At 34.6% G+C, this 12,406-nt stretch overlaps 1 protein-coding gene across 1 annotated transcript in view; it reads left to right on the forward strand.

Moving 5' to 3' along the window:
• LOC121858887 overlaps positions 1-10,589 on the forward strand; it is a 167,203-nt gene extending 156,614 nt beyond the window's left edge. The window contains exons 6-9 of the mRNA XM_042355537.1: positions 1,101-1,245; positions 1,496-1,996; positions 4,096-4,295; positions 5,240-10,589. Of these exons, the coding sequence (XP_042211471.1) occupies positions 1,101-1,245; positions 1,496-1,996; positions 4,096-4,295; positions 5,240-5,346 (953 nt within the window). The 3' untranslated portion in view covers positions 5,347-10,589. The remainder of the gene's footprint in view (positions 1-1,100; positions 1,246-1,495; positions 1,997-4,095; positions 4,296-5,239) is intronic.
• The last annotated feature ends 1,817 nt before the right edge of the window (positions 10,590-12,406 follow it).

Genomic DNA, 12,406 nt, shown 5'->3' on the forward strand with positions numbered 1-12,406 from the left:
ATTATTTAATGTTTAACTCAACTTTTTTTTTACAATGCTGTACTTTATTTCCAATTGTGTTAACGGATTACTGTAGCTGTAGGACACTTAGGAGTCATTATCCTACAAAACTGCTCAGCCACATTTTCAGGAGTTTGAAAAGGAAGTCTTTATTCTTATACAGTACAGTAGTCCTGATTAATGATATAAACTAACTCAATTCCAATTATAGAGAATAAGCATTTATGGACAGTACTTCATGATACCAAGCAGAGAGAGGTGTTAGTCCCATAACTCAGATGATAATGCTCTTAAAAGCCATATCTAAGGGATAGGTTTGAGCCAGTTGTTTGGCAGTGTTAGTGGGGCATTATTTGCAATGGAAATGTGTGGTTAATTTTACATACTAACCATTTCACCATCTACTTAGAGGTCATTTAGAATTCAGGGTACAGTACAGGTGTTTCCTTTTATGACATTCACTCACTTTCATTAGTAGCTCATGTATTCATTCCTACAGATGGCATGTACTGAATACTGTAGTGGTATAACCATAGAATGTGGTTTCAATTAGGTGTATTTAAAATTGGAGAAAAGTTTGGAGCCAATGTGAACCATTTTAAGATCCTGACTAAGGATGATTAAACCTGCAACCTAACCTAATCTTGCCAGATACTTTTACACTGCAGTGAGATTACACAGGGAGATGTAATGAAATATTTAATAATCATTCTTAGTGTATATACTCGTCAATTGTATAAAATATTTTAAGTGACTTAAAACTTACAATTCTCTGTAAATCTTGTGTAAATTAGCAGATACCACAACTTTGCTAATAAAAAAAAATTTGTTTGAGGTATAAAAGAATCCAAGGATAATAGACGACGATGATGAATTTAATTGTCTCGTGTCTAATACAGTAGTACTCTGTCTTTCTCTCTCTGAGTCTATTCCATTTCCAGCTAAGAGAAGTAAAAAAATTCACTTAAGCATTTAATTAATGTGAATTAACTGGTAGGCTCATGAGTGAAAAGGTAAAAATTATATAGCCACATTAGCCCAGATTTTATTTGCACATTGAAAAAATAGAGTACTATAACAGATGACATATTTGTTTACAGAAGTGTTTGGAGACAGTGAGGAAGGTGAAGGTTGGGGAGGGGAGGCCCCAGGTCATTCCAGAAACTCCTCCAACACAAGTCATGGTTCACATGCTTCTGGTTATGCATCTATTAACTCCCAGTCAGAAAAATCAGGTCACATCAGGTAAGTGTTTTTGACAAAATGATCTTTTGCATCATAACTGCATGTTGGTTTAGTGAAGAATGTTGCTGTTTTGTATTAATAGAATGATTTTAACACTGCATGCATACCTATGCTCTATTAATACTGCTTACCAGTTGTTTCCTTGAAATTTTGGACTAACTAAATGGCTTGATAGTAAGTGAACAGTAAACCTTGCATATACGTACTATTGTATTTTTAATGTTATAACACTGTTATTGCTTTTATGCAGCCGTTGTCCAACATTCACCGTCTGGTCACCGGACAGCATCTATCCTTCTTCCAAGCCAAGTAGCTTCCGTTTATACACTACTAACACCAGTGGCTCAGACCAGCTTTACACTCACCCTTTTCATTATCCACATCCTAAGGGTCTGCCTCCCTCTAAACCTACTGCTCGCTTCCACTTGCTACCTGCTGCACCTAATGAAACTTCTTCCCTCTGCAACACTCCAACTTCTGAGTCACGAAGGCAGAGTGTGTTATTATTAACGGAACTATCCAGTCTCCTTGGTGGCTCGACACCGTCACTTGTGTCCCAATCCTCCTCCGGTACTTGGGGAGGATCTGTGTCCAGTGGTGTAAGCCCTGATGATGGTAGCCGCACATTGATAGGTTCTCCTCAGCTTCCCACATGGTCAGTTGGAGCTTTGCAAACAGCACTTCCAGCTTTTGCAGTGCATGCCGACTCTTCCAGTTTGCATGTTGCCACAGACTCGAATAAGGAGAACAGGTCAGCAAAATTATGCTATTCACTATAATCATGTACGATGTGTTATCGTATAGATGTAGTCGCAAACAAAAGTTCATCCCCTCCCTGAACCTCCCAAACTAAAACAGTATTGATCCCAAATAAGATAAAACAGCACACCCATACTGGACAACAGTCAGGGCAATTCAATTCAGAGACTCGTTCCTGTGGCTCAGTCTCACCAGAGGGGCGAACTTTTGTTGGCGACTGTACTTACAATATAAGAATGCTTATACTTTATTGCATGCACATTTTGGGATGAACTTAAGATTTAAAAATGGTTTAATACAAGATTATTCTAAATGTTTACAAAAAAGAGGTACGAATGTATAGTATTGTATATTAAATTGTTAAGAAAAGTTACGTGTTTGTACGTATATGGTTAACATTCAGTATACCTGTGCTTACATATATACAGTGCAGTATGAGAGTATAAAAATGAATTGAACAGATTTTTTTATTGTTGTACTTTTGTTTAATCAAGTTAGAGAATCTAAGTTCTTGTATACTGTGCTCTTTGATGATCCCTTTTTAACCATTTGGCTCCTGGAGGTTTTCCTAAACAGAAACTGATGAGTGACGATCAGCAGGAAAGAGTTGAGGAATATTCTTTTGGTTAAGTTTTTTGCAACCATATATTCGAATAAAGTTTTGTTTTTCAGTAGCTTGGGAGGTCTTTCTTATTGAGGATATTATTGTATTGGGTAATTGGATCTTTTGGAAAACTGGATATTAATAAGTATAAAAGTAACTTAATGTAGTTTTTCAGATAACGCTTGATATCCTCTAAGCATTAATGAAAGGCATTATTTCCTATTATGTTATTATCATTTGGTCAGCTAAAGCTCATTCAGACCTCACTTCACATGTTGGTAAGTACTACTATAGGGCTCCAGTGGCTAAGTGGTTCCAGTGCTTGCCTTCTCCAGTAAGGGACAAGTTTAGCGGTGAATGGGGACCTAATGTTAAAAATTTAGGAATGGAGGTTGTTGAGTGCATGGTTACTCCTTGTGCACTGAAGGCTTAGCTTATTGATTTCTTGAACATAATATAGTGTTGTTATCAAAGACTATGTACAGAAGATAGGAAAGCAACTCCCTCGATGTGTGATGCACAAATAGTGAAATTTTGGTGAGAATCCACTAAATGACTCGGCCAAGGTTTGCTGTATGACCATATTTATATAATGTTTGGGAAATGTAACACACCTTCAGATGATTGAACAAGATAACAATTGACATCTTGAAGTAGCAACAATACTTTCCTGTCAATAGTATATAGTCTTTGATAGTTATAAAGAATTATATCTCTAACTTGCATTGCTAAATACTGTTTTATTGTATAATTATAATTATGATCTGTTTCCCTTAAAGTGCAAATCACATAGGTATGAAAATATAACATACTGTATTAACAAGTAAAGAAAGTAAGGCTTCTAGTGGAATTTGCAAAATACCTTCAGCAAAAAATAATAAAATGTGGACTCGTATGTTAAATTAAGTGGCTGTGGTAACCTGACAGCACCAGTTAACTATGAGTATACAGTTTGGATGTTGCCAAGGAAGGAAGCCATAAAAATGGAAATATTTTCTTTTGCCCAACTTCCAACTGGAATTCTTCCAAGATGGGCTTTCTGTGTACTGAGGTTGGCTGATTCATTCAAACCTGACTCTCCCATTAATAAAATAATTTATTAAAATAATATATAAAAAAGTACACTAATATTTTAAACTAAAGGATCATCAAACAGTACAGTATTGTACATGAATTGTATCGCATTACTGACCAGTTTTACCATCACAAATAATTTATGTTCAAACATTAATGCCGAAAACCAGCCAATGGACCCATACTTTAATAACCTTTTATATCTACAAGAGAAACTGCAAGTGAGATAAAAATTTTGGTAGATACAATACAGTATTGTATAGCGAAAAGTCTTTAATGTTGACTTCCGGAAAATATGCAAGCATTACAGTATACTGTATGTTAATTTTTCAGAAAAATTATTTCTTTACCGTACTGTACTTCAAATATATTTATAATTACTGTAATTATAATTTCTTGTGGTTTATTTCTAGAAGCAGTAGTGCAGGCTCTGGTGGAATGAGCGAGGGTGGTTCATTAGAGCGAACAGCAGCAAATAGAGCTAAAAATGCTGCAACAGAAGCTAACAAGGAATCGAGGGTAGATGCCACTCGAATTGATGCCAATGATATCATTAATAAGCTTTTCGAGGATACAAAAATTGAATCGCTAAAAGCTGATGATTCTGCAGAAAGTAAGAAAGTTTGTATTTTTTTACAATTTGTGAATTACTTTACTGGACTTGTATTTCTGTTTTCTCTTTGCTAAGGATAGCATAGCATATCTCAGGTACCAGTATAAAGGAACACTATATTGTAAGATAGAGTTTGTAGCCAGAGTTTAGTGGACAGTTTACTATGTAGTGATTTTAAATAAGACTTGTGAAGTTCAGGATTGAGGAGTGTTAAGGTTACACAGTATTTGAAAGGTAATAAAATATTTTTATTGGTGGAAAACTAACACTTAATATCTTTGGTTGTGTGTATTTGTTTATATATTTGATTATTTGAACAAGAGGATGAATGAAATTAAAATGACAAAGAGCATTTATGAGTGAGGTGAAAGGGGAGAGAGAGTAAACTATTGGTATATTAATGAGTTTTATTTAAGTGGAAAGGCATGGAAAAGAAGTGACAGAAATATATAAGAACTTCTATACCAGCCACACATCTGGATAATTATAGCTACCGGTATATAGAATTGGACACAAGGATTATGAAAAAGAAGTAGTTAATATAGTTCTCTGTATTGAAAGAATAACTGAAGACCATGAAAGGTATTCGGTACTGTACAGGTATTTGCATCTAAATCGTGACGCTTATTTAAAAGTTATTTCTGTATTCAGAGGCTGGTGACTGGGATAGTATTTTACCCCACCATTCAAAACCTGGTGAACCATGTGGAAGAATGTCATATTGTGAATTTAGAATTTTTTATATAAAGAAAAAATGATTGACAGGGAACCAATGTAAATGAACTTAAATTGGTAGTGTTATATCCTAGATGAACCTGGAAAGACCAACATTCAAGTCGCAATGACTGTACAGTATTTGCCTTCATTGTGACAGCCAAATTTTTTTTTATTACCTGCTTTATTTAATATTCAGTAATTACAAGTTAGAAATTCTCACTTTTCAGCATCTGGCCTACAGTTGTACATTGGACGTGACGGAACAGCAGCTTTGGGTGGAAGAAGTATTAATTCAGGAGGAGAGTTCAAGCCAGTGGTGTTTGAAAAGAGATAGCAGCAGCCGTAATGTGAGGGACCTGAACCTCCATTGAACAGATTTGGGCATCAATTCTGAAACCACATAGAAATGTAAACCCATACTCCAGCTAGTCTCTGACAATAAATTCCTAGAGATAAACATGCAGTTGTATCACACTGAAGCACTAACAAGGTATGCTAATGTAAGTGGTTTCAGATATTTGCAACAGTGGTTTCAGAATTGGCTCCTTTTAAGGCTGCCAATGAAAAAAAAATCGTAGCTAGCATGCTTCCAGGCCAAAATGCTGTTATCATATGACTGAGTTTGTTCTGGAAACAACGAAGTAGTGAATGATGTCACGAAGTAATATATGTGAGTAAAAGAATTATTGGATGGTGAAATTATTTTGTTGGAAATTACGTGAGCAACCTTCAATGTTTTACTAGGAAATTTTCTTCATGCTAAATAACTGAGGATATATCACAGTGAAATTAGGTTATCATGATTATCACTTCCATATAATTACCTTGTAACAGTACGAGTGATTATGAGAGACTTTTATCAAGAATTACTAATTGTCTAAGAGTATAAAACAAGGTGGTGTTATGTGATGGAAGTAGAAATAATTGGTCAGTATTTATTTGGTGTAGACAAATGTTTAATTATAATTACAGTACCCCGGTATAATAAATTCTCCGATTTTTCTTTTCTTTTTTATTTGCACAATTGGATATTGGAGTGCCTTAGTGTTTCACAAGGTCTTAAGTTAACAATTGGCTCAACTTTGATTTGCAATTCTTGATTTAAGACAGTAGTCCCAGGAACAAATATTTGAATTCAATGAAGGAGTACTGTACTAGGAATCATTCTTAAAGTAAGCACAATATAGCGAATCACTTCAAAAATATTAATGAAATATAAGATGACTTGATTAACCAGAGGAACTTAAAAAGAAGGCAAATCTAATACTGTACACATCATCTTTGCTTTCTGAAACTCATGTGAAGTTCATTACCTATTAGATACCTTCAGTTATATGCGTCATAAAATTTGTAAGGTCATGTCATACAGTTTTCTGTAGAATACTCTCATATACCTGTACAGTACAGTATTCATAATACTGTAGAGACAAAAACAAATTTTCTAACTTTGGTGAATTACTGATGATGTTTAATAGGACATGAGTTTCACAAGAGAGGCCAAATCTTTGACTAAAAGCATTTTTTATGCAATACAATAGGTCACTTGAGGGATTTAAATTTTGTTCTCCAATGGCCTCTACATGTTACAAATATTGTACAATATTTACCATGAATAGCTATTTGTCAGCATTCCTTGACATCGGGAATAACAAGACATGGCCAGTCAAGAACAGTATTTTTTTTGTCCTACGTAGTTGGTTATTCACTTGAAGTGTTGAGAACCCTTTCTAAAGTAATTTACTGTATATTCATAATAAATCAATCCATATCCCATTAGGCTGCTATGTAGCAGGGTGGCCTATGTATAAGATTTTCACACACCACTGTCTTAGCACAGATGCAGATTCCTCTGCTGATATAACACCACACTCATTCATATAATCCCTTGCTCTAATTCATGTGTAACTTCATTCTTATTTTAAAATTATCCAACTCCTCCTTACTCGACAATACATGTCTTTACCCTTGAATAATCAGTCTTTCCACTTTCCCCTCTCATTGCTGTAGCTACTTTGTTTATATTCAATACTTTCCTAATTCCAAGTATATATTTTTTTAAATCTACTGACACCTTGCCAAACTTTTATACTGTTGTGGACACCTGTTTCACTGTCATACTGTTGTGTGGGTCATACCATCACTAAATACCTGGCATGTTTCACCACTTCTCTCTCTCTGGTGGCAGTTTGCTTTCATTCATATCTTAATTAAATCTCATTCACTCAACTGAAAGCACTGTCTCTCCTGTAGCGTTAACTGTCTATTTAAACTTGCATTATTTTTTTTATTTTTTTTTTATTCTCCAATTCTTTAACCAGGGTATGTGTGTTTGTGTGAGCTTTTATGTATGTGTAGATGTTCAGATGTATGTGACTATTTTTTTTAGCTGTTTGTGTTTGCCTGGACTCTGTATACACCTGTAGTGTACGAGGATTATTTGAGTGTGTATGATTACTCATATTTATTATGTGTTTATAAATATTTATAACTACACCTCTATCCAAGTCTCTCTTAATTCCACACCAACACATTCATTGATTTATTTACTTTTTATTTTTTACATTTTGCTTAATCTTCATAGTTTTACTCAATTTACTGTTCAACCACTTACTAAGTGCCTTGCAGCTCCAAATATTCTTTCTTATGAGTTTGTCTACTAATCAAACCTTAAACTCCTACATTTATACATACTGTACTGTACTATGCACAATCCTTTATTCTTAACTCATTTATTCTCTACAAAATCAGTAAATCAGGAATGCCCTTTTCCTTTTTCTCTATTTTTGTTGTTGTGAAGGTATGATTCACACACACACACACACACACTTACTTCCATAAATCCTTCTTTATTTTCTTGCATAAATAGCTACTGTATATATATATATATATATATATATATATATATATATATATATATATATATATATATATATATATATATATATATATATATATATATATATATATATATATATATATATATATATATATAATATTTTCCTGTTTACAGTAGTATTACAGTCACTTCATCCATCCAGTTGATTAGCACATTGTCTTCCTTCCATACTTTTTGAACAAGAGTTAACTCTGGTAATGGTAATGATTTATCAGAGTATAAACTCCTTATGTGGAAGGTGTAATGTATGAAATATGCTTGTAGATGTAGACAGAGGCACCACCTTGGTAGGTTCATCTAAGTTGAAGTGTTGGTGCTTTAGAAATACTCAAAATTGTTGGAGAAGAACAGTACATTAAAAGGGAACATACAGTTTTATGTGAAATTATTTATATCTGTTGCTAATTGTCATGATTAATGGTCTTCTGCATCAAATACACTGTTTTGTAATTTAAAGCAAGGAATTACAGTATATAGAATAACGCATTGGTTTATATACATTAGAGCTAACTAGAGAATATGGTGTCAGCACTCAACATTGTTGTTAGTGAACGTTTGTGTTGCTTTGGTTTGAAGATCCAAGCTTGCACGAATCTGGACAACCATAGTCAGATTATTTGTTCGTCTTTTTCTATCAGTTGGATACTTTCTTAGTGGAGACGTTAACTCGTTTTTATAAATCTGTAAATTATTAATGTTGACCTAAAGACACTTATAATAATATGGACAAAGATTGAAACAAGATTTATTTATTTCGGCGCCATCTTTTCAAATACCTGTACTACCGTACCCAGAGTCGGAAGTTTCCATGGATGGAATTACTTGCATACAAATTATTTTCCATATTAAATATTCGAGTGCTTTGTATATTATTACATAATTAGATATATTTTTTTTCTACATGACAACAAAATGTTAATAACATGACCAATTTTAAATTAAGTTGGCTCACTGAAAAAACAAATGTTTTAAAACTAGTAATCAAGACATGTGCTTTATATACAGAACAGTGTATTGCAGTGTCTCACTGTAAGATCTTATAATAAGTATCATTTTGTCAACAATTTAGAATACAGTCTCTAAGTTGCTAAGAGATATGACCAAGTGTTACTCTTAATGTCATTTATAATTTCAGTAGAAAAGTAACCATTTGAAGTCCGTGAAGTATGTCACGGGACGTACAGTTTTGATCACCAGTGTGGGTGTGAATGACAGGTCTGCATTGTACATGTATGCTTATTTGTAAGGTTGTGTGCATGACTGTTGAAGTGTATTATAACTCAGTGGGTTGGAGGAACACAGTGGACATTTGTCCCAGTTGGGGTTGACATAAGTCATAGAAAATTTACATTTGTCCTCCTAAGAAATAGAAGAACAAGTATACTCATGATTTAGAATTCCCTTACTGTTTTGGATAACTGATTGTGTGTTTCACTGTTGACCTTCACCAACCGTTTGATCTGGCTGTTGTACTAATATTCGGTGTAGCTTGTGAACTCGGTGAACCCTAGTTGAACCCTAGTCAAGCACTGACTGCACAGACATGCATGATGGTGCTTTGGTGATAGCAAGTGAATTGGTTTCTGTCAGTCATACTGAATAGCGTGCCTGGTTTTTGTATATACCGTACATTTGTATGTCATTTCTTTAACAAATAGGAAATGATATATGGGCTCAATCTTCCCAAAATTAAACTTTGTTTTACAGTTTTCATTAGAAATCTGTGTGTTTTGCACAATATACTGTTAGATGTTACCTTGGCACAGAAATTATTTATATATTGTACACCCACAATGATCTGGCAATACCATCAGATAATTATATACTGTAGTGGTTCTGTCATTTTTTAAAAAAAAAAAAAAAAAAAAAAAACATGTGAAGATTAATATCACAAAATATTTCTAACCGTGGTCAAAAAGGCCTCGTGTCCCAAATTTATGGAGATCAGAGTTAAGAGGGTTTATGGAAGCCATTATCCAACCCACAACAAACAACTGTGGTAAATTAGCCTTCATGTTACAGTACTGCTAACACTTTCCAACCTAATATTTTTTAACAAGTGTAACTCTACTGTAGGATGTTTTCCCAATATCAGATAAGGTAATGTATTAACTTACTTTACATAATGGTGGTGAAAAATCTTTGGAAAAGTACAAATATTTGTGGATAAAGTAAGCTTCAATACATATGTATATTACCTATTTAATGCTAAATGATGACAGTGGTAAGATAAAGCTTATATGATATGCTTATAGTGCATCCTTTAAGGAAGAAAAGATGGACCACAGATTGCTTTATTTTTATTTCTTAGGCCATCTCTTGACTTTGACACACACACACACACACACACACATTGATAATTTTGTATAACAAAATTTCTTCAAGGAAAAAAAAAAAGAAAAGAAAAAATACTCTACTGGTGCTCACAGGCCAATCATCATATGCAAGTGGCTGGGTACCATTGCTCACTGATCATGAACCATTTAAGCACTGAATCTTGGGTATGATGGCTTGTACTTCCATCAATACAAGGGCCAACAGTTTGAATTTATTATGAGCCCACATTCCACAACAAAAGTACCTATGTTACCATTCAGACTTCTGTGTGTAGTTATATTTGTAATTTACTTTGTAAATAGTAGATTAATAACAGATTATTCAATAAAGTCAGTGAAATCATTTATTTGCTTTTCATTTGATATGCAGTGACCAAAATTGTAGGGAGGCATTATTGGCACAGTTTGGCCCTACCTGCCTAGTGAAACATATTCTTGAGAAACCTGCCCGACTGACAACAGATTGAACTTCGATGGCTAAGTTGATCTCTTAAAGAGCAGTTTTCAATTACCTTGTAATGTTCAGTGCACCCTCGTTTTTTGTGGATTTATTATTTACTGTATCGACTATTTGCGGATTTTCATCAGAAATATATTTTCAACGCAACAGGTACAGTATTACTGTTTTCGGATGCAGTTGAATTGTGCGTGCGAGTGAGTTCCCACAAGAAACTGCCAGGCATCACTACCTCAGAGTGCACCTTCCCACCGCTCCTCTGTCTCACTTGCGTCCCCCGCCATACTGTGTATACATCTCACTGCAACCCGTGAGTTTTGTGCTCGAAAATCCCATTATGGCTCCAAAACCTCCTTCTGAAGGTGGTGACAAGGGCGGTAACACACCAAAGAAACTTAGGAGATAGAAAAATGTCAACTTTAAGTTGAAATAATAAATAAACTTCAGAACAGCATGAATTATGAGGCATGTGCTAGGGCATACGAGATGAATGAATCAAAAGGTCACTACAGATTAATCATCATCATTACTCATCATCTTCTGCTGTGAAGTACCAGGGGGAGAGTTGGGAGAGAGGATCAAGAGGACAGAACAACATAACTGGGCTGGTGAGTACAGTATTCCGTATGCATTGTGTTTTTTGTTTAGGTAAAAAGTACGTATATAAAATGCTTTTAATCTTGTTTGCATTTTTTACTATGTTGTCTTTACATGTTATTCGATGATATGTGAGTGGGAGAGAGGTTTACAGATCATTAGAAACCTGTTTAGGGCCATACAAGTGATCAGGGATAGGTTATAGGTTATAATATTAAATACATGGCAAGTCAAAATCAGCAAAAGACTATAGTACAGTACTCAGGGTTTTGCTCTTTCGCGGTAATATCGGTAAGCTGTATTCCTGTAGCTAATTCTGCACATGTGGTTTACTTTTTGCCTTATCATCAGTACTGAACACTGCTAACAAAGTATTGTACCCTGTAGTTGTGTAGTGACATATTGGAGTGAAGTCATTTACAGTATTTGTACTGTATGTTAGTACGAAGCCATGGACAATAAGTAGTACAGTATTTTTGCCAGTTATTACTAAATAGTATTGTAAACTTTTAAATCTGTATGAATAACTCAGGATCGAGACCAAAGCCACAACACTCTTGGCGGATAAGTACAGTAATACGTTGATGTATTGAAGAATCTATAAGTGAGAAATATTTTACTCCCCATCACAGCAAATCCTGACCTAAATGTAGTGCACTAGGACCAGCACTGTTGTGATTTTATAATTTTTCATCTCCGTTACTGTGGAGCATCTTTTTGAGTGTGTGGGTGTGATTTAGTCTTTAACTATGAGAAGGATGTCCAAACAGTCTAATAACATCTACTGTTATGCCAAAGGGGATGCAGCTTTAAGCCCGTATACACACCAACATACAGTAATGTAATCTGGGTGAATTTTACAACACACACACACACACAAGTGCTAACAAAGACACTAGATAAAACACTGTACAGTGACCCCTCGTTTAACGAACGCCTCTGTTAACGAAATTTCGGTTAACGAACTGCCTTCCATAAGGATTTTCAATTCGGTTAACGAACAAAAATTCGGTTAACGAATTTCTTAAGAACCGACCTCAACATGTTTTCGCTTGCACTGGCCGGGCAACCAGCTTTAGTATCAGTCCACCAATACATTAATCGGTTC

The sequence above is a fragment of the Homarus americanus genome, unplaced genomic scaffold, assembly GCF_018991925.1.
Source record: "Homarus americanus isolate GMGI-L3 unplaced genomic scaffold, GMGI_Hamer_2.0 scaffold22960, whole genome shotgun sequence".
Lineage (NCBI taxonomy): Eukaryota > Metazoa > Arthropoda > Malacostraca > Decapoda > Nephropidae > Homarus > Homarus americanus.